Here is a 22,904-nt window from a genome sequence, read left to right on the forward strand (position 1 = left end):
ATAATAATAACAAAAAATTAGCCGGTGGGAATAGAAGATCCAAATAAATCATCAGATTAAAAGTAAAAGTAAAAACAAAAGTAAAATTTCAATTGCCCTCTTTTAAAGACTAGCATCCTGCTAGCAATTCCCATTGTGAATACACAGGTACAGGTGTTAATGGACATGGCAGAGTGCGTGTGCACAGAACCCAGCCAGGGGCACACCTCGTGGAGACAAACCAGAACCGAGTGGGACTTATCAAACACGACCGGTCACTTTGCAGACAAACCTCATCATCTCTCTGCATAAGCATATGATCGTGTAAAATTCAGATATGACACGGAGACAGACATTTATAAGATGAATATAAAATCCCTACTTCTTTGCACTGGAAAATCTGGTGAATACTCACTGTGAATTCTAATTTAACGAGGGCATTAAGAAATGAAAAACAGTAAATGAAGAGAAATCATGCGTCTCACTTCCCACCATCTGAATGCAATGTGAAACTGCGTTGCAGTACTGATGTCACGGGCAGCATTTTTTAAAAACACGTATATACAAGCCACACAAATATCTCTTATAGAAACGATGGAGAAAAGATGGAATCGCCACATCCCATGTAAACAGCGCCAGGACCATCACCGTGGGAAAATCCTGTACGATGGCTTTTACGTTCCTAGACTACAGAACTTCACAGCACGCATGCCTACCTATCCGATTCCTTTCGTTCTGCTGAGGTTATAGGTTGAGTTCTAAATCTCTCGGAAGTTTTCCTACTTTCACCAGGAGAAAAATAGCGTCTTGGTTTCCGGGACCCTCTTTCCCGTTCCACACCGGTAGGCAAGCCAACGCCTTCGGTTGACCTCTCCACCCGGGGTTGGCTTTTAGCATCATTGGGAGGGAGTGTACGGAAGGGAAACGAGAGACAGAGAGAGAGAATAGAGCAAAGGTTTATGCATCTCAGTGAGGCAAGGCCCAGACACCGCCAAATCCCGCTGCATGCCCCGAGCATGCACTTCAAGGCGGCGGCGCATTCCAGCGACCCCGTCCGGTAGCTCCCCATTAGTAGGCAGAAGCAGAATGGTAGTTTCTGAGCCATGTCCCGTACGGCCTGCCCTGCACACTGGTGAGCTAAGCTAATAGGAGGACTCAATGCAGGACACAACACAAGTTGAGAAGTGAATAATTCTGCCAAGGACGTGCAAGTGACCCATCAGGAGGACGTTTGAAACATCACCTACAGTTCGGGTTTCTTGCTGGCATTGACAGACTCCAGAAATGCATTTCGGAGCTGGGCGACAGAGACCTTGGTGTCCAGCATGCCGAGTTCCGGCGGTGGCCCTTCAGCTTTGCAACTCCGCGGCTCCGGTTCTTGCTTGGACGCGGGGTCCTGGCATTTCAGGGCCTGCAGCTGAGGGGGGCCCGTGTAGTCAGACAGCGAGCGGGTGAGGACCTTGCGTTTCTTCGTCACGACTTCCTTTCTGTGGCCCGTCGCCCTGGCCTCTTGGGACACGGGCTGGCTCTGAACATACAAGACCACTTCTTGTCTGCTTATTCTCTCAGGGGGTTGTTGCTGAGCTGGAGGCGGGTGTGCCAGGCTCTCTGGTTCCTCCTGATGTTCTGAGGTGGCCGTGCTGACGGCAGGCTCGGCGAACTCTTCGTTTCCAGAGGGGTCTCCGTGGCTTCTCGTACGCCCGTGATCCTCCAAAGCCAAAAGTGATTTCCTGCTTTTCTCGAGAGCTTCGGTGAAGAGCGAACCTTCCTCTGCTTGCGATTCACAAATATGGAGAACTGGGGTATCCCTTCTCTCACTTTCTAGAACCTTCAAGGTGCCAGGCTTTCTGACATTCTGGGTGGCGGACCCCCCCCAGCTGCATTCAGATACATTTTCTGGGATCTCTGAGGTCACCAGCGTGGCCGTGTGAACGGGGTCTGCCGGCTGGACATAGCCTCGGATGGGCTGTCGCGCGGAGCTGGCTGCCTTGCTCGAGACCCTATCAAAGGCCGAATTTTCTGACTGAAAGGACGAGCAATGGACGGGCACTGGCTGATGTCTCCTCTGAGTGAAGGGCTCGGAGGCCACCTCGGGGCTGCTGCGAGCACTCTCCTCTTTCACCATTTTTTCTCTAACCTTAACTCTTTAAGAAAGAAAAAGGATTTAAGTTGCAAAGTGCAGCGAGTGCCTCACGGGGAGAAAGCATGCGTGGACCTTACATCGCCTGTGACTGGAGATCCACCCAAAGGCAGAACCACTGGGGACAATGCATTTCTGGTGGCCACTGTCAGAAACCCACGGCCTGCCGCGTGAACGATTTCGAGTTTCCAACTGTGCTGGTGTGGCGCCAGGCTTAAAGCTGAGACGGCTCAGATGCCATCCTGGGGGAGAAGGGATGCCTTCCGACTCAATGAATGACCAGAAGCCACAGAAAAATCCGTTACTATCCGCCACCAGTATGCGTGAGGGCAACCGAGGCTGCCGTGGGAATCCGTAAAGCCTCTGCACATATGGGCCCCGTGTGTGGACTCTGGGGGGGGGGGTTCCAGGTATACACACACCCACTGACCAAACGTAATTTCACTGTCTCCTGGAAATGTAAGAACATTGGTGACTTTTAAAAAAAATTTTTTAATTGAGCTCAAGATACAGCAAACAATCACCCCTTTCAAGCACTGGACTAAACATTCCCAAGCTTTTTCATGCAATGCAGACTGTATTCATTCATTCCTAAGACACGTGACCGGTTTGGACATCATTACTACTAGCCATTGTAGCCCCAAGAATGTTAGAGGAAAGATATTTGTTGAAAGAACAGACTGAACGTTTGCTCCCCTTCGGAACTGCTATTAGGCCCTTAGATAAAAACTCATGTGAAAAGAGATTGCTCTCGTTTCTAGAGCTATTTAAACGTCTGAGAGCAAAACTGAAATCCAGTTTAAAGCTACAAACCTTTTTCTATCACTGCAGAAGCCCAGGAGCCCAGTGCTCCGGCTGGGGGCACCTGGGAGACCTGGGTTCAAAACTGGCTCAGCCAGTTCTAGCTGTGTGGTCGGAGGCCACTTACCTGGCTCAGTTGCCTTGCTTTTTCAATGGAAATCACAGCGACAAAATGCAATGCGATGTTGGCAAACATGGATCGCTTAGTACTTCGCAAAGAGTAACCATTTAATAGTGTTAGCTAGGATTTATCTTTGCCTTCTGAAATGCCACGTAGTGAGAAAGGAAAAACCACTGAACTTGTTTAAGAATGGACTACTACTTGGCAATAATCCTTAAAAAGTAAAACACATTTTTGGAGTGGGAAAAGTGATTTCTTGGGGGATCTAAACCTTCATTTATGGAAGATTAGTCAGCAAAAATAATTATTTACGACAGATGGTTTAGAAGAGAATATTTCTATAAATTACAAATGCACCCTGCTAAATTTGATATAAACGCCTCCGTGTTTTTCAACATCGGATGCAGGATATCCATGTATATTTTGTTAACAAAAAATGAAAGACACACATAAAAGGCAGTCACCATGAACAATTCAGGAGGGGGAAAAAAAAAAAAGCTTTCCGTGTTGTTATTTTTCCCAGAGACTAGCCAGTGTTGGAGGTTTTCATATTTATAAGCTTTGTTAATCAAAAGAAGACTGAAATGTGGTTCAAGTTCCCCCGTGGAATGTGTCCTTCTAATCAGAGACAATCTGAATGTTGTCCTCAGCTGAGAACAAAGTGACTGTTAGAAACTCAGTATATGGGTGCTTTGTCCTGCCAGAGACTTATTCATTCTTACTCCTTCCATCTCTCCCTGCCCCCAACCTTAAAAATGAAATGATAGGGGGTTTTTTGTCTGCCTTTAAAACCACACGCCCTAAGTGCAACTGGTGAAAATTAACTATTGGTTTAGAGACGAGGAGACGTGAAAAGGAGGAGGCTGGAAGCACTGGGTGGGAGGAGAGGGTGTTGACCAGATGGGGTACTAGCTGGTTAGTTAGTGTGACTCAAGAAGAGAACAACCGAGGGGCTCTTCACTACTGCCCCCACTCGACGGTGTGCAGGTTGGTGAGGAAGGAGAGAAGCAAGAAGTGTCATCAAAAAGATTTTCAAAAAAAGGAAAAACGAGGAGGGGGAAATACTATTAGCAGGGATTAGGGCAATCAGAGGAGAAAAGCAAACGTTCAAAAAGTAACTTCCAGCAGTCCCCTGTAAACACATCATTTTCAAATGCACTGCCATTAACAGAGGGCGAGAAGAGAGTTAGCATCTGGTGATGTGTGGAACAGCAAGGCCAAGTCAGCAGGGAAGAAGCACTCACTACACAGAAGCCGAGAGGTTCAGCTTGGGGATATACCTGGAAGGCCAGTTGATAAGAGAAGGTGTGTCCCCTTCGGAATCTTTCTGGAGAAACCACTCATGTTTGGGTTTCCCGGTACTATCGTGTACAAAAGACAAAACTTCAGATAATTTCTATTCGAATGTCAACACAGGTACAGACAATTATAATTTAAAACCTGAAGGCTGATTTTTGTTAAGTCAAGACTAATCCTGGCTTTGAAAACATATAAACACATTTTGTCATGAGGTTTACATTCACTTCACGAAACTCCCAAGGGCACTGGCCCGTTACTAAACTCAAGAGATAGAAATAGAGCTATCCAAAGCCACCACATAAGGTGTTTTCCAAATAATCCGAAAGTACTAGGAGTCTGTTATAGTCACACTCTCCCCACAAATACCAGACAATTTTCTTGTAAGAAGTTGGATTCAATGTAAACTCATCATCTATGAATTTTGTCACGGGACATTGGTAAGTAGCCAAATACAAAGACAGTGTCCACGCAAAACAGCACATATCAAATAAAGAAAATCAATAAAAAGAAAGTCAATGAGATCATACCTTTAATTGCTCTTATACATTTTCCTTTTCCATTTGTCACTGAGCAATGCCACCAATGTAACAATGACTAACCAATACCAATTCAGGTCAATTCGATAAATGCTGAGTTCCTACCAAGTATGAAACACTGAACTGGGCTCTGAGGAATAACACAGGCGACTCAGGCATCACCCCAGCCATTAAAAAACTTACACTATGGCAGGTAAGATAACATAGGATTTACACATTCATTCCTTGACACACGATCGGCTATAACGCAAAATTGAACGTGATGAAGGAATTATGCCAGGTTGAACAGGCCAGAAAACCCCCGTGGTAACCACGTATGGCAGGACACGGGAGAAACAAACTACCGATGTGGCATCTTATGATGTAGAAAGAGAATCTTTACCAGCTCAAAACCATACCAACTTATCTGTGAGAGTTTTTCGATACTAGGCTAGACACACATTTTAGCTCAAAGCAGTTTCCAAAAAATAGAATGATAATTAGAATAAAATAATCTTAACTTTCTAAAAATCATTTTAGTTCAAGTTTTAGCTTAAGCTGACAGGCAAGAACCAATCTGTAACCACTACTGTACCTTTTGCTGTGACCACTGAAATCTGTCATGTTCTAGGCTTGGCTATCCCCCTGTCTTTCTACACCCGAACCTGTCAGCCCACCTCCCTATCCCCAGCATTACAGCAATTCAGTCTGTAGTGAACAAAAAATTCAGATGTATGGAAAGCCGTTTTATCTCCAACCATAAAAGGTCTAATTTCTCAACATTCATTTCAACATAGGAATAGTTAGCCTATCATTTGCAGCTACGAAAGGGTTGATTACTCTAGCATAGGATAGAGTGGGAGAAGAGGGAGCAGCAGATATTTGCTATTGAAAACCACCAAATTAATATAACTAAAATGCCTACCTCACGGAATTATTTTAGGACTCAAATGCATTTTGTATAATAGACTTTGTAAACTGTGAAGTGCCATACAGCTTTCTGGATATGACTTTCATTGATAAGACTAGCACTTGGTCAGCATCACTAAACACATGTTAAAAATCAATCATCAATCAATCATCAGTGGCTTGTTTAAGAACATGTTGGGTCAGCATCTGAAAAGTGAAAATCATACACAGGCATGGGGGCCTTGCTGGGCTCCGTTTATTCATTACACCACAGGGATGGAACTAGCCAAAAAACCAAGGAACCATGCTCATGGTAGCAAATACTGAATTTTTGACAGTTCATGGGTAGTACATATGAATGTAATGCAAAAGAACCAAAAATAGTGAAGGCATCATGCCAAGAATGTGGTGAGCCCTTTCAAATGCTCCTCCTCTCCTTCCTTCTTCATAGATAACACCCTAGTGGACGTCTCTGAGTTATTGCCTTTATCTTGTGAAGAGATGAGGCAAACAGAGTCTTAATTCAGAAGTCATGCGATTTTAAGGAATGTGGGTCCAGCCTCAACCAGGAGGATGAGTTTGTCTTAAGGAAGTTTACAGCAGGAGTGATATCGAGCAGTATTTCTCAAAGTAAGGTACTAGGATCCTTGACGTTGGCTCAGGCACTTACTTGGGTGATATCTTCCGCCATCAGAACCAGAAAAGAAGGAGAGAAGATGGGGAGACACCTAATCCAAACTAGACACTTTCTGCCTGCTGCTTTCTTGGTCTCTTCCTCCCCCCACCATCTGCACCTCTAGAGCTCGGGGTGCCCAAGACAGGCTCCTCTCCTCCTCCACTGACATTCAATGCCTTGATGTTCCCGTCTGGCTTTCACTTCCACATCGACCTCCCCTTCAACTCTGACTCTTGGACTCCACTAGCCACGTGACGCTCCCATTTGCATATCCGGTAGACATCTTAAGTATAACATGTCCAAAAACTGAACTCTTGATTTCCCTCCAAAGTCACCTTGCCCTGGAGCTTTCTCTATTTTAGCAAATGGCAACTCCCACTTCAAGTTGCCCCAGCCGAAAAAAAAAAAATCGAGACTCCCCTTTGAATCCTGTTTCTTTTACACCCCGCATCTAAGTTATCAGCAATTTCACTGGGGACCTTCCAAACCTGCCCTCTTTCCTCCCCTCTGCTGCTGTCATTCTAGTTCGAGCCACCACCGTCTCTCACCCAGATTACTAAGATGACCCCCTAATTATTCTACTTGTTCTCATCCTTGCCCACCGACACCCTATTTTCAGCTTAGCAGCCAGACTGGTTCTCTTTTGCACCCCTTTTATGCCTCTACACGTCATTTAGAGTGAAAGCCAAAGCCCTGGTGATAGCCCCTCCCCGATCGATCTCCTCCTCAAGTCTCGCCCCCTTTCTTCCCCTCCCCCTATGCTCCTGCCTCACCAGTGACGGGGGTCCTCAAACGCTCCATGCACGGAGTCCGCTCAGGCCTCTGCAGAGGCTACATCTGCCTGGGCCTCCACCCCAACGGCTGCACGGCTGCCTCCCTCTATGTAGGTCTCTGGTCAGCTACGATCCTATCAGAGAGCCCTTCCGGACCACTCTATGTCAAAGTAGCAACTGCCAATCGTTTCTCTCGCTCCCTTCCCTGCATTGCTCCAACTTCCTTCAGAGCACTTACCGCATCTGTCATGCTGCATGTTTCTTTGTTTGCTGTCTCTCTCCCAGGGGAGAAAGATTCACTAGGGGAGATGAGCTTCTTGAGAAAAGACTGTTGCATCACCAGCACCAAGAACAGGGTGTGGGCGAGAGCAGGTCTCGATAAATACTGCGGGATGGGTGAACTGCTGAATGATCATCTCCCTAACAACCCTCGGAGGTATGCTTTCACTCATCTTAGACAGAAAGGAAGGTACAAAAAAGTATATTGACTGGCCCAGATCAAAAGCTGGTAAAGAAAGGCTGGGGCTTGAACCCAAGTGTCGTGAGACCACCCCCCCCCCCCAAGCCTACATCTTCACCTACCGGCTTCCAATTCTGGAAAATGAATGGCTAATGAATGAGCGACCCTCTCTGGCTTGAGTGAGAAATGATGTAGTTGGGGCACCAGTATTCACACGCTCTGGGGCTAAGCAAGGAAAGCACCAGGGGTGTCCTGGCCACACCCACAACCCTGACTGGGTGGCGGTCTCTCGGCTGTGCCTGTTTCACCTTCAGCAGAGAGCCTGGAAATTACCTGTAAATCCTACAAAACCCAATTATCTTCTTCCTGTTTTTTTCTCCAAATGCACAACAGGAAATCCAAGGAGGCTGGCAGCGAAGAGCAATTTGGCTCAGGGGACACGCACCGCTGAGGAGGGGTGGGGGTGGGGTGCAGGGGCCCAGACTTGGCAAGGTGCGTGAGACCTTGTCTCCTTCCCCCACCAAAGCAATCTATAGCAGAAGACAAGTGTAAGAACCAACCACCTGGAAACGAGAAAATTCATGGGAGGGATAAACTGGGAGCAGGTGATACTGGGTGTTAAGTGGGAGGAATCAGAAATACTCTGAGGCCCAAGGGAATATTGCAGCTTGACTGGGTCTCTTGGCTGCCCCTCCTCGTCCTCTGGCACACATAGCAAATGATAATGTGACATGACACCTAATTCACAAAACCTAATTCCCACTTACACGGGCACTTTCCAGGATCAACATCACAATAGCTAAATATCAATTAAACATTCACTGATAAATATTCATGGGTCCGTTATGCCACAGGTGCAATGCCCGCATCAGGGAAAAGAATTTCAGCATGCCCACCTGACTTCCTTGCATGCTGAGTATCCACTAGGGAATCTGAAATTCAAAATCAGCTCTGTGTGAACGACCTTGTAAGTTTAAATCTCAACCGCTTAAGAGGGATTTCTTTTCTGACGATATTATAAACATTTCTCCTAAGATTTAAAAAAAATAATTTCACCAAATTCTTATTGGCTTCTTTGGAATTGACAAGAACAAAATACTCAAGGAATTTGATTTTATATATCAAAAAATCTAAAACTGTAGTACAGAAGACAGATTGTTGGTTGGAAGGACGTGGTGGTGGAGGCGAGGGCTGACCACAAAGGCACACAAAGGAATCTTTGGGCTGAGGCAATGGTTCTGTATCTTGACGGTAGTGATAGTCACACAACTTTACATGCTTGTCAAAATTCACAGAATTTCACTGTATATAAATTATACTTCAATATAAATATCTTAAAAACTTAAGACTTCTAAAACTTGTAATTCAGTGTACCTTCATAATTGATTTTAGACAACAGTCACAGTGAAGGGATTTACTTTGACAGAGATGTCTAGTGCAGTTAATGGAATTTTTAAATTCAAATATCTCTTTTCATTCCTTAAAAGCAAAAACATGTATAAATAAATAACAAATGAAAATGTGGGCCAAACACAGTCAATTCCACAAAATCTATTTTGGATCTTTTTCTTTCTTTCCTTCAAATTTTCTCCCCATAGACCAAAGAGACTGAGAAACGTGAGCAGAGAGCAGAAAACAGCCCAGAGTGGTCACTCCTAAGTGTTGACATTGGTGGAGAAGCCCAGTTCTTCCTTTTGAATTAAATGCATGGCTCTCAAACTGGTGGCTCAAGGTCTGAAACTGATCTGGCTAACTCACAGGCACTCCCAAACTACGGAATATAATGGACCCTTTTGGACGAGTTTTCCATACACTCTGACTCTGGTGGCTAAGGGATGTCCAAACTCAAATTAAAAAGTCTATCATTTCGTAAGAGTACAAAATTTATTTCTAGGGCCGAGGGGCCATTGTTTTGGAGAAGTAGCATAGTATCACGTGAGTTTTTAAAAATAAGGAAAAAAGAGGGGCGCCTGGGTGGCTCAGTCGTCAAGCATCTGCCTTCGGCTCAGGGCGTGATCCTGGCATTCTGGGATCGAGCCCCACGTCAGGCTCCTCCGCTATGAGCCTGCTTCTTCCTCTCCCACTCCCCCTGCTTGTGTTCCCTCTCTCGCTGGCTATCTCTCTCTGTCAAATAAATAAACAAAATCTTTAAAAAAATAAATAAGGAAAAAAGAGATCACATCTGAATAGTGGGAAGTAATGCTTTAGGCTCATTGTCTTCCTTTACATATTAAATTGATGCTGTTATTTAATGCAGTACGCCTTAATGTTATGCTTAACTATTTTTAATAATTAAAACTAAGTTAAAAACAATGAACCAAGTGGGAAGGGTTGTCTTGGTACAACATAACAAGTTGAGTATACGATACCATCGGGCTGTGGCAGCTAAATTAGGTCCTTGCAGAGAGAGTCAACGGTCAATGGTGGTCAGAGGCAAAGCAACTATATAAGCCTTTTCCATCTCAACTGGAGTAATGGTTACATGTTTCCCAGAACTCACCAACCTGCATCCTTAAAATATGTGCATTTTGATGTGAATTATACGTCAATTAACAAATATACCACTGTTGGATTTTCAAGTGGGGATTTCTTGGGGAGCCTGGGTGGTTCAGTCAGTTAAGTGTCTGACTTTTGATTTCAGCTCAGGTCATGATCTCAGGGCCATGAGATCAAGCCCCACGTTAGGCTGACATGCTGGGCGTGGAGCCTGCTTAAATTCTCTCTCCTTCTCCCTCTGCCCTGCCCCATAAGGAAGGAAGGAAGGAAGGAAGGAAGGAAGGAAGGAAGGAAGGAAGGAAGGGAGGAAGGAAGACATAAATAGTGAGGACTTGTTGAGCAATGAAAAGGTAGAAATAGAGAGTCTTCCTGGAGCAGAAGCAGGATAAACACGTGGAATAACCAATTTCTTCCAGGTCCCCTCTGAACTAATCTCAGTACTGAAAGCCTAAATGCTACAGCCTCAGATGAGAAAGCACAAAGACAGAAGGTACGCGCACACAGAAAGAACTATCTAGAAAGCACTGGAGTCTGAGGAAGGTGCCATAGGGGCCTCCCAAAGTGGCTCAGGCTTCTAGTTCCCAGCTGGATTTGGACTTGCACATCTCCGGCTTCCATTCCAGCCACACCCCTGCTAGAGCAAAGTGACCCAGGGCCTTGGCTCCCTTAGTCATGAGACTAACCTACCACCAGCCATGCAGGACTGGAGACTGGGTTCACAAGGCCCCGGAAGTAGCCTTCCCCCCCCCCATCATGATGCCACTCACAGTTTAATAATATTTATGAGCCCACTGGCGCAAGATCACACACAAGAACTCCAACCTCAGACGAAGTGGAAAGAGCCTCGTCATACGTCAGTGCTGCTCAAACTGTGTCCCGCTGACTGGTGTCCCTGGCCCATGATTAGGTCAAAGACCTACATCCGAGCGGAGATGAGCAACGTCACCAGGCTTGCTGTTGAGTTCCGCTGACGGTCTGCTCACAGCATCATGTTCTCGGTGAGGAAAGGCCCCATGATTTACATTGGCCGCAACCCTCACAGTTATGGGCTGATACACCGCTGGCAGATTGGCTCTTTCAAGTAGCGCTATTACAGTTTGCTGACACTCCCGAGAAAATACAGAAAACAACAGAACATTCATTCAAGAATGACTGAGCCACTTGGTACGTGCTAGATGGTGGCAGTAGCAGGGAAGGAAACACGAAAATGACTAAGAGAGGCCAAGTACCCCTCATGGAAGGCCCTCAAGAAAGTAATGCTAACATTGAGATCGTCCTTCCCAATCTTACAGATTGGCATAATACCAAATCCGTGTTGCCATGTTCGGGCCATCCTGACCGGAACTGCTACATCCGGGGAGGTCAGCCTTGTGTGCAGGCAGTAAGGCCTCTGAATGTCCCTCCTCCCAAGACATGAGGTACAGGGGAAGCTGCATTTGTGAGACACCCTGCAAATTCACGATCTCTTTCTCCTCTTCCCTTTAAGCAGAATCATCATCTACGAGAAGCCAGGCTGGTAACCTTAGCGCTCCCTATGCCAAGCCAAACTTCAGCCTTGTAACTGTGCTGAGAAAATGACCATGTGATAGTGAGAACAGAAAGAACAGACTGGTTTGAGAGTCTAAGCACCAGAGAATGTGAAAGAGACTCCAAAAAATAATTCTAGTTTCTCTTAAGACAGGGAGAAGTTTATAAAAACTGGGAAAGGTCAAGAAAGCAGGGCAGACGGGAAAGCAGACTCTCGGGATATGTTCTCATTTGTCAACAGCTCAATCAGGAGACACCCAGATGTAATCTGAGCACTGCAGAACATGGGTGGACCAGTACTATTTGTGCTATTGACCGTTCACTCTCAGTGCTGTACCCCGAGATTGGACTAGCCATTTTGGCAGCCACATAAAGATTTTGCTGTCAACTAAAACTCCGAGGTCTGTTTCCCACGAACTGCTGTTAAATCAGGTTTCCCCAATCCTGAACTTGTATACTGATTATCCCCCCTCTAAGTAGAGGACTTTATTAAATTTCATCTTGTTAGTTCCCAACCCTAGCGCGGGTACATGTGCTCTCTTCTATCTTCCTTCCTGCTCCGTCCCTCCTTTCACCCTCTTCCTCATCATCGCCAAACTTGTTTACAATCCCTTCTCCTGAAATCTGATCAGCCTATCATTGATATCTTCCAGATTATCTAATCAAATGCCGAACAGGACCAAGTTAATGAGGAAGGCCAACTCGGAAGCACAGACTTCATTATCTCATGCCTGGGTAGCTGCAACCAACACATCAGTGGCCTTCTGACTGGAATCAACTGTCCTTCGGATCAACCATCCATACTGTTCTAGAGCAATCTTTCTAAAACACAGAATCAATCATCCTTGCTTTAGAATGCTTCAGAAACTTCCTGTCGTCCACAAGGCAAAGGCCAAATGCCTTGTTGTGTCGTCTGAGGCGCTTTATGACTGCTCCCCACCTGGCACTTGGCCTCATCCCACCCCCACCGCCTAGGTCTTCACTGGGCATTGGTGTCTTCGTGCTGGGAGCAGCCTCCCTTCCATGGCTGGCAAACTCACCAACCACACATCCTTAAGGACTTCGTTCAACTGTGACCATTTCTCCACGGAGGAAAAGTTAATACACCATCTTGGTATTCCCCTGGCACCCAACCTTGATCTCTAGAACCTTATTTACTGTATCATGTTATGGTTATTTCCTACATTTTTTAAAAAATAATATAGCCAGCTACAAGCACCGTGCCTCGCACGCAGGAGACCCAATATAATTTTCTTCAATGATGAGCTAAACTATCTCAGAGCTGAAATGAATCCATAAATCAATACCTATGAGGTATGCATAGATACATGGATGCCTACTGTGTCTGAACTCTCCTAAACTACAAGTTTTCATTTTGCTTACAAGGGCCAAGTTTTTAAGGACCTTATGTAAATCCACATAAACTGTTTCTCTAATACCTCTGGTCTTCTTTCCTAAAAATCTTTCACCTTCAAAGGGCAAAACCAGCAAACTCTCTTCTCCAGTGTGTTGGATAATAGAACTGACATAAATAAGGGGAGCAGAGCACAATGGGAAGAATGCGCAGACGCAGGGAACTTGACTGAACGAATGAATGGGTGATGATGATGGCCTCAATGTTTTCAAAGTAGCCATATGGTCTTAATTCAATTCTTTCATCTTTAGTTTTTTTCATGTATAAAACATATTTAAATAATCTTCAGGATTACTTTTGTTTCTAAGGATTTAAAATTCTTTAACATTGAGTATCTATTCTTGGGAGGTCTTGGAGTGAGCCAGCTCCCCATAGGGCAGAGGTCACTCCCCTGGGAGAGGACCACAGGGTCACTGGGGACAAGAGAACAGTGAGGGGGTGACCTTGGATATAACAGAACTTTCTTATGATGTGGCAACTGGCTAGCAGAGAATTATATTACCAGGAAACAAGAACTCAACCCTAAGTTGTCATAGAGGTCGGGAGTTGCTCTTGGTCTGTATCCCTCGGTCTGGAATGATAGGCTTTAACTCCCTGGAACTCCTAAGAGTCAACAGACTAAAAAGTGCTTCCCGCTGCCACAGTGAAGTCAAATTCAGCCCAGTAGAATTAGTTTCACCCTGTGGGTGTCCAGCTCTAATTATATAACAGCGTCTAATTATAAAACAGTATTCAGCTGAAGAAGAATGGTTATTAACTTAGGCATCTCATTAAAATGAACAGTTTATATGCTTCAAGTTGCTGTTTGGAAAAAGTGCTAATGATTGCTTTGTGGGTCTGTGCAGGCGTGCGAACGTGCGAGGGCACGCGCACATGGCACAGCTCTGCACTTAAAAGCTGGCAGATGTCTGAATTTTACAACACACTAGCTAGGATTCTGGGTGATCTATTCATATTTAATTCAATGAACAGAAAGTGATACTTGCCAGTGAGAACAGAAGAAAAAGAAAAAAACAAAACAAAACATGGGCCTGAGTTAACCATATTTTAACAGTCAGAAGCTAGGAGAGCAGGGTAAAGGGATGTTTGGGGGTACAGGGGCTAAAGGATGAAAAGAGTTCCATCCCATTAGGAGATCTGTGAGAGGACCCGTACCTGGAGGTCTCTTCTTTAGAGACCTAGGTCTCAGAGATCTAGGTTTTCCCAGATACCTGACCTGACCTAGAGCCTGTGTTAGGAACACTCCTGCCCTGGCGGGACAGGGGCTGAGACAGGAATGCCTACGGCCAGCAGCAGCTTTCTCCCTCCACATTACTCCCTTGCGGACATTTCAGGCAGGTTAATAGAGATGTTTAACAAGGAAAACAATGAGCTTGAGGCTCTGAAGACAGTTTTTAGACTGAACCTCTCCCTGGGAGCTGAGCAAATACAATCAGAGACAAACTAAGAGGGGAGGGGTGATGGGCTAGCCTGGTGATGGGTATTAAGGAGGGCATGTATTGCACGGAGCACTGGGTGTTATACGCAAATGATGGATCATGGAACACTACATTAAAAGTTAATGATGTACTGTATGGTGACTAACATAACATAATAAATAAAAAAAAATAAAATAAAAAGCTAGCTAGCTAGCTAGCATAGCCTAAGCCCCTTTCCTTCTCAGTTGGCTGAGTCTGCTTGTCACCACGTCTCCAAAAAGGCCCACTGCAGAGGGTGCCCCAGGAAATCTTCCTGAGTCAATCCACAGGTCTGGCGTCACCAGAGCCCTGTCCAAAGCACCACTGACCAAGGGCAGCTCTCCTCGGGTCAAATTTCAGGGACAGCTCTACATACCATATTCATTTTCTAATGAGACAATTTGCTAAATTGGGTGAGGGGCAGGGACGGAAGTGGAGTCATGAAACAAACTAGGGTTTTCTAGAGTGGATCACCACTGGAAAATTAGGTCTAATTTTCCTCTTTGCCCAATACACAGGTCACTGAGAACAGGGAGTCACAGCGGACACTCAGGAAAACAGCAGGTGTGGGGCTCAGCTAGTAAGTTTCTCCACTCTCAGAAGTAACAAATACGGTGCATTTTCTTTTTTTTATTAACTAAGAAATACAAATTCTGCATTCAGGATTTCTATTCGTAACAGGAGCTCAGATTTTTAAAAATCTGAATAATCCACAGGCCCCAGATTCCTTTGAATTTTATTCTGAAATGCACAATGGCTGAATTAACAAAGAATGGTTCCTATTAGCAAAACTCCTTCTCTAGAAAACACAATTCTGAAATTCTAAATTGAAGGGGCTTGGCAGGACTGGGGAATGGGGATTAAGAGGTGTCCCAGGCTCTATTCTGTGAATACATATATTCTTCATTTGTCTTCAGAATGTCGTGTTCACCTGAACTCCCAGGCAGCTATAGGATTTCTGAGCTAAAGACCCTGTGACATATGTATTTTCTTAATCCTCTAAATGTTAAAATGAACATTAAATAGTTCTAATAAATTTAAATTTACTGCTCAGCCCTCAAGACTGTTATGAGCTTAGAATGCACTTAACTGTATAATGACTGTTCCGTTCGTGCATGTGTTAGTGTTTACGAATACATACAAACACCGTGCCTTTGATGTTGGCTCATAGTTGAATTTTTAGGACACCATAGGAAGTCTTTGATGGTATATTCATGGGTGACACATTAATATTTAATTAATAATAATAAAAAAAAAACAGCCTCGGGGCGCCTGGGTGGCACAGCGGTTAAGCGTCTGCCTTCGGCTCAGGGCGTGATCCCGGCGTTCTGGGATCGAGCCCCACATCCTGGGATCGAGCCCCACATCAGGCTCTTCCGCTATGAGCCTGCTTCTTCCTCTCCCACTCCCCCTGCTTGTGTTCCCTCTCTCGCTGGCTGTCTCTATCTCTGTCGAATAAATAAATAAAATCTTTTTAAAAAAAAAAAAACAGCCTCTTGCTAGTGAGCACAAAATAAAACGATGAAATGGGAATGAGTTAATTCAGAAGCTAATAGCCCAAATATTTGGCAGACCTAGGTGATGAGAGAGTATAGTATAACAGTGAAAAAAATATTCCATCTCAATGCTAGGATACATCCACAAATACATGTGGTATAAAATAATTGTATTATCTGTAGACAGTTTTTTCAGTTACTCCTCAATCTCCCTGAACTTTTCTGTTACTTATTTCCATATTGGATGATGCTGCATTTTCATTTATGGTTATTAAGACACTGAGATGTCTTTGGTTATTGTTATAATTCACAAAGCATTTTCTGTCTTTCTTCCTCCCAAATGGAAATCAGACAGCAATGGCTTTCTGACACCCAAATTTCCTGGCTCTAGAGAAAGGATATCTAAGCAGAATATTAATCTATTTAAATCCATCTTTGCAATTTGAATTGCTGTAGTCATTACAAAATAAATCCTCTTTTTTAAATCATACAGCGCTATATTAGTTTCAGGTATACAATATAGTGATTCAACAGTTCCATACATTACTCAGTCCTCATCATGACAAGTAAGCTCTTTAATCCCCATCCCCCACCCACCTCCCTCTGGTAAATATAAGTTTGTTCTCTATAGTTTCTGTAGCTAAGAGTCTGTTTCTTGGTTTGCTCCCCCCTTATCTTTTTCTTTTTTTGCTCTTCTGTTTCTTAAGTTCCACTTATGACTGAGATCATATGGTATTTGTCTTTCTCTGACTTATTTCACTTAGCATTATACTCTCTAGCTCCATCCATGTTGTTGCAGATGGTAAGATTTCATTCCTTTTTTATGGCTGAATAGCATTCCACTATAAATATATAGTGGAATGGATATATATACTATCTATCTATCTATCTATCTATCTATCTATCTATCTATCTATCTCCATTCTTCTATCAATGGATACTCGGGCTGCTTCCAGAATCTGGCTACTGTAAATATTGCTGCTGTAAATGCAGGGGTATGTGCGTCCCTTTGAGTTAGTGTTTTTGCATTTTTGAGGTAAATACCCAGTAGTGCAATTATTGGACTGTAGGGTATTTTTAACTTTTTGAAGAACCTCCATGCTATTTCTTCTTTCTTTAGCTCATCTTTTTACATGTAAATATATCTCAGCATTTTCCTAATATATATAGGAAAGGACTTGTGTTTCTTTGCCTCTAAATCATAGAATTGTACGCCTTGAATGGCTTAAAAAAAAGCACGTGCCTTTTTTAAATTAAAAAAATACATAAATAAAGCATGTGCCTCTTTAAGAATTGCTTTCCAATTTCTTAATTCTTTTAATCCTCTCTTTGTGAAAATCAAGTGCGAAGAGGCTGAGGTTAGGCTTATGGAAACTTCCAAAGTAATATGCTTCTTCAAATCATTGAGAAAGAAATAGCTCTTAAGATTTTATATTAGAGATGCTTTTTAATATTAAGATTTTAACTCACACAAAACCATTAAGAAGCCTATCTTTTTACCTGCAGCACTCAACCAAGATTTAGTTATTATTACAATTGATTCAGGATCTCCCTGAGGATCTGGTATGTAGGATCTAGGTGACCAACCTGGATGCCATGCTAACAACTCAGTTTTTAGAATATGGTGATGAGAAATGGGGCTTTGAATTTTCTTTAAACCCATGTAATTGTAAATCTCTAATTTCCTTTCTAAACTGGACTGTTAGGTTTCTTTGTCCTGTTTACAAAGAACACGAGGAGTTTACTTTGATAGAGGCAAAGGCAACACTTTTTCTACTATGAAATACAGGTTTTCCAAACAACAGACTTTCATTTCAAGATAAGAGACAACAGGTCACAGTCTCAAACTTTCAAGAAGTCCAAAGGCTGAAACAAAGCCCCTCAGAACCCCATATCAGGTTTTACAGTATTTAATTCTCTAAGAAGTTAACATCTCTAAATGTTTTAGTATGAAGGATCAACTAAGTAGGGGCAGGTCTTTGACTCAATAAACTTCAATAAGTAAAATGATCCGTTTTAGTTGTATTATTGCCACTTAAAGAGGACACATTTACTGCTCCATCGCAGCGTGAAATAAATAGGAGTATTTCCCAATACTTTTTCTTTCCTTTTTTTTCCCCCCAGAATAAATATGCTTGATCCTCACCTCTCCTCAATTCACCTGGGAAGCTAATGCCCATCTGGACTGAAAAACACACTTAGGAGTCTACCTAGACAATTGCCCCAAACTTTAAAGTAGGATGTGTAAGTAAAGTGCATCTTGAATATGGTCATCACACTTACTGAATTTAAATAGTTAAATTTTACTTAAATTTAAATATTTAAATTTAAATTTAGCAATTTAAATTTAGCAATTTAAATTTAAATTTAGCAATTTAAATTTAGAAATTTATTTTAAATTTAGAAATTTAAATTTAAATTTAGAATTTTCTTTTAAATTTAGAAATTTAATTCAAATTTGGAAATTTAATTAGAAATTTAATTCAAATTTAGAAGTTTAGGAACAAATATTCTCTTCTGGCATCCGAGTTTCTGATTTCATACCTTTTCTGATTTTCCCAAATGGGAGCTGTTGTCTCTGTGCACAGCAATAACTCAGTCTCTCTAATGCGGTGCTCTTCTGCACGGCTGTGTTCTCGGCATGTTGCTATGCCTGCACAGCTCTATGTTATGGTTATATTCAGGGATACTGCAGTCATACTTCACACCCTAAACTGAGACCCTTCCACTGTGTTAGTGCTGGTCCTTCTGCTTTGTGATATTAAATGACAGCAACAAAAACAATCACTAAGAAGGCTTGGGTATAATTATAGAAAAACACGTAAAGAAAAAGACAATTATTGAAGGCCTATAAGAAACATGTAAAAAGAAGGGGCCCGAAGTGAGGCTCACATGAAAGTGTCCCCATGACACCTGTTCAGCTTATCATTTTTTAAAAACAAGAAGCTGAAGCTTGCTGCTTTGGCAGAACCTGTTTTGACATCGTGGAAATTTAAAAAATCCCGTATCACCTATTTCTGCCACCAGCGGAACCCTCCGCAGAACGCCAAGCCTACCCAGACCCTGACGCAAGGAGGCAAAGCAAAGACGGGAAGGCGGCCCAGCGCGGGCTGAATGCTTACCTGGCTCGGGCCTCAGAAGGGAGTGGCGGGTCACCAGCCGAGTGGCTCGGGGAGGCGGGTGGCCGAGGCGAGGAGAGGGACACGGTGTGCATTTGCTTCGGGGACCTTGGCACTTCGCTGAAGGCGCAGTCTCGCCCGGGGAACGGGAAGGATGAGGAGCTCTCAACCGTGGGGGCCAGGTCGCGGGCCTGCCCGCCGGCGCTGGGCTCCTGACCCCGTCTTTGGTTTTCCACGTTGAGCAGCACCTCGGTGTCGGAAAGGCCATCGCTCCCGGGGAGGGCACAGTCCTTGGATTCGACCACGCAGGGCCTGGAGTACAGAGAGCTCGACTCTTTGCCTGGCTCGGCCTGCCGGTCACCTTTCCCTCCCCTCCTGTCAGCAGCATCGGCGTCCTTCCTGGACCTGGTGTACCGGGAAGGCGATTCCGAATCGGCTTCGGAATCCAGCGCTATCCCGTACTTCTCGGCCAGCTGCCGCCTCCTCTCCGCCTTGTACCGCGCGATTCTCTCGGCTTTGGACTCCAGAGCCGGGCTGTCCACGAGCCCTGAGCCGCAGGAGGAGTCAGCATGGACGCCGGAGGTTTCTGTGCACAGTTTGGAGCGGGTCTGCTTTTCCACCGAGGAATCTGAAGTGTCCTCCTCTTCATTGGACCGGCCTACAAGGGGACCACACGGGGAACACATACAGAGTTCAAGGACAGAAGCACCTTTACCGCGCTCTGTTCCGTGCCCAGCCGCCCCTGAGCGCACGCCGCGGAGGACCCACTCCTCACACAGGTGCCCGCAGCCATCGCGACCCCCTGGGCTGCGAAGCAAGTGCGAGACCCGCAGTGAAATGCGCTAGCCCTCCAGGCTCCGCAAGCCGCCTACCGCCCGCCCCCACTGAAGCTCTGCTCCTCGCTGCCAGCTGGCCGCCTCTGATTTATTTCCCTTTCCGATTTTGAGTTTAAGATGTCACGTGCGAGGCCAGAGAATGAGTTCAGAGTCCTCTAGAAAAGATAACAGGTATCTAAACCACTGTAACTTGACAAGTGAGGATCGTGGTTTCACAGATCTGATAGTAACCGGAACGGCAATGGGCCATGTCAGAAAATACCAGAAATCCTTCATGTGTGTTGCTTTTTTTTTTTTTTTTTTAACAGAAGTGGATTTTTCCAATTGTAGCACACATGCTTGATACAGAAAATGTCTAACGTGAAAACATAGGAAGGTAAAACTCCAAATCACCAATAATTAATAATAAACTGATAATTTGCCAAACATTTCTATATATTCCTTCTAGTCTTTAATAAAACTGATTTCTTCTTCTCTCCCATATAAAATAATCTATGTTTACATACCACTGATGTTCTATATAAAACATTTTCCTATATTTGGAAGTCTTTTTTTGAAGACATTCTTTAAGGCTTCATAAGATCCTATCCAATAGGCATTGCATAACTAATTTAAGCCTTCTCATACTCCTGGATATTTACATTGTTTCTAACATTTTTTTTCATTGTTTCTAACTTCTAATCAGTCTGATTTTCTGACTACTATCACAACAGATAAAGCTATAATTGCTTTATTAAAAAGTGTATCATTTTAAGAGACTTGCTAGACTGTCGAGTTGATTTCTATAAAGTTTGCATCAATATACACTTGAATCTGCAATATATGTTCTCTTGCAAACATTAAGTGTTCATTTAAAAAATTTCTTTTGATTACTAGAAAAAGAATATGTGCATTTTTCAATTATTTATTAGCCATTTGTATTAATTTTTCTTCTCTGGACTATCTGATCAAGCTTATTTAAGCTCTATATTCTATTGATTCATACTGTCATTTTTATTGGTTTGCATGCATTTTTACGAGACTATGAACCCTAATCTTATTCATGAATATTTCGAACTTGTTTAATATTCTGTGACATCTATGTGTAACATTTTCTTTGGAGTACAGATGTGAATTGTTATGTAGTCAAGTCAATTGACCTGGTCATTTGTGATTTCTCCAGCTGTTTCTGTGTCTTGAAAGTCCTTTTCCATTCAATTTGAATGAAATATTCACCTATGTTTTCATGTTTTTAATTATTTTCTTAAAATGAATCATGTGATTAATTGGGACTTATTTTTGTGTTCATATAAGTGAGAAGAGGGCTATGTCCCCTCTCCCACTGCACAATAACCGATTTTCTCACTACCATTTTATTAAATAAGTCTTCCCTTTCTCACAAACAGGTGACACTTAAATTATCATATAATACATAGATTCACATTTTATATACATGAGGGTTTATTGCTGGCTACAAATTTTGGTGCTCTGTCTATTCTTGATTCTTCATGTAATTTTAAAATATCTTAATTCTCTAGTTTTTTTTTTTTTTTAAGATTTTATTTATTTATTTGACAGAGAGAGACGGCCAGCAAGAGGGGGAACACAGGCAGGGGGAGTGGGAGAGGAAGAAGCAGGCTCCCAGCAGAGGAGCCTGATGTGGGGCTCGATCCCAGAACACTGGGATCACACCCTGAGCCAAGGCAGACCCTTAACGACTGCGCCACCCAGGCGCCCCTTAATTCTCTAGTTTTATGGCCACAGAAGATCAAGAACTCTAGATAAGTGACATGATCATATCACAAAGTGAGATTGACAGCCATCTCTAAGGAATAAACTAGAAAACACTGGCCATAAAAAGCAGCAGCACAGAGCTGCAGTGCTAGGGATGGGGTAGGAAGCACAGCCCTGTATGGGTCATCCTCTCTCAAGGCCAAGCTGAATACTTGATATTCCTAACATTGAGAGTTATTTAAAAAAAAAGTTAAGTCATGTTTGAAATATAGTTTAATATGAAATAAATATGTAATACATTTAAAATGACATGTAAATAATCTACATTAAAATAATTTAAATAGAATGTTTGTTGCATTAACACATAGATTAAGAACCCTAACCACTCAAGGTCCAGGGTCACTTTTAATGCTTCCCGCTGCAAGCAGCCGGGCCCTGTGCTGGGCACCTGGGCATTCTGCTTAAAGGAGTCTCATTCAGTCCTCTAGGAACTCTCACTGAGGATCTCAGACAGCAGGTCCTGGGGCAGCCCCCTGAGTACGCCAAGAGGGAGAGGTGGTTCCTGCCCTTTAGGGGTCCCAGGCTGGGGAAGGGAGGGGGGAATGAAATGACGTCACCAATTTCCCAACAGTGTGCCAAGAGGAGTCATTTCTTACTGCCGATACCAGAGAACCACACCGATGAGGTGGGGCAGAGCTGCGTGTCATTGCGGTTTTTCACAAATAACGTGTATTTAATAAGTAAGTACATCTACACAATTCATGTTTGTGGAACATCTCATTTCCCAACGCCACTGGATAGAAAGGCTGCGTGCACCACCTCGCAGCCTGCACGATGGCATGCTCACCGGTGTGCGGGCTGGCCGGGTCTGTGGCTCGCATGTATCTGGGCGTGTCTTCCTCCAGCAGCCGATGAGTCACTAACCCCGTGCAGCTCTGCAAGAGGATGGGCTGGGCGTCCGCTTCGATTCCTTCCAGGCGCCTGGCAATTCTTTCTTTTCTGTGCAGGACACCAGAAACAGGCCCCGTGAATCAATTCTCAGGGACAAGCGAACGCTGCCTCCCCAAGCTCTGCTACTTTCGAATTAGGCACCGCCAATTCCTTACCTTTTCATTTCTAAAAATTCTGTCCTCTTTGGTTCAAAGATTTTTCTTAATTCTGCAACTAAAATAA

At 43.7% G+C, this 22,904-nt stretch overlaps 1 protein-coding gene across 1 annotated transcript in view; it reads right to left on the reverse strand.

The window, feature by feature from the left end:
* SVIL (supervillin) overlaps positions 1–22,904 on the reverse strand; it is a 140,446-nt gene that overhangs the window by 63,194 nt on the left and 54,348 nt on the right. Inside the window, exons 4-9 of the mRNA XM_040645287.1 lie at positions 22,838–22,895; positions 22,579–22,730; positions 19,186–19,840; positions 4,322–4,402; positions 1,227–2,123; positions 696–866 (exon numbers count right to left, since the gene is read on the reverse strand). Of these exons, the coding sequence (XP_040501221.1) occupies positions 696–866; positions 1,227–2,123; positions 4,322–4,402; positions 19,186–19,840; positions 22,579–22,730; positions 22,838–22,895 (2,014 nt within the window). The remainder of the gene's footprint in view (positions 1–695; positions 867–1,226; positions 2,124–4,321; positions 4,403–19,185; positions 19,841–22,578; positions 22,731–22,837; positions 22,896–22,904) is intronic.

This window comes from Ursus maritimus, unplaced genomic scaffold (assembly GCF_017311325.1).
Source record: "Ursus maritimus isolate PB19 unplaced genomic scaffold, ASM1731132v1 scaffold_31, whole genome shotgun sequence".
In the NCBI taxonomy this organism is placed as follows: Eukaryota; Metazoa; Chordata; class Mammalia; order Carnivora; family Ursidae; genus Ursus; species Ursus maritimus.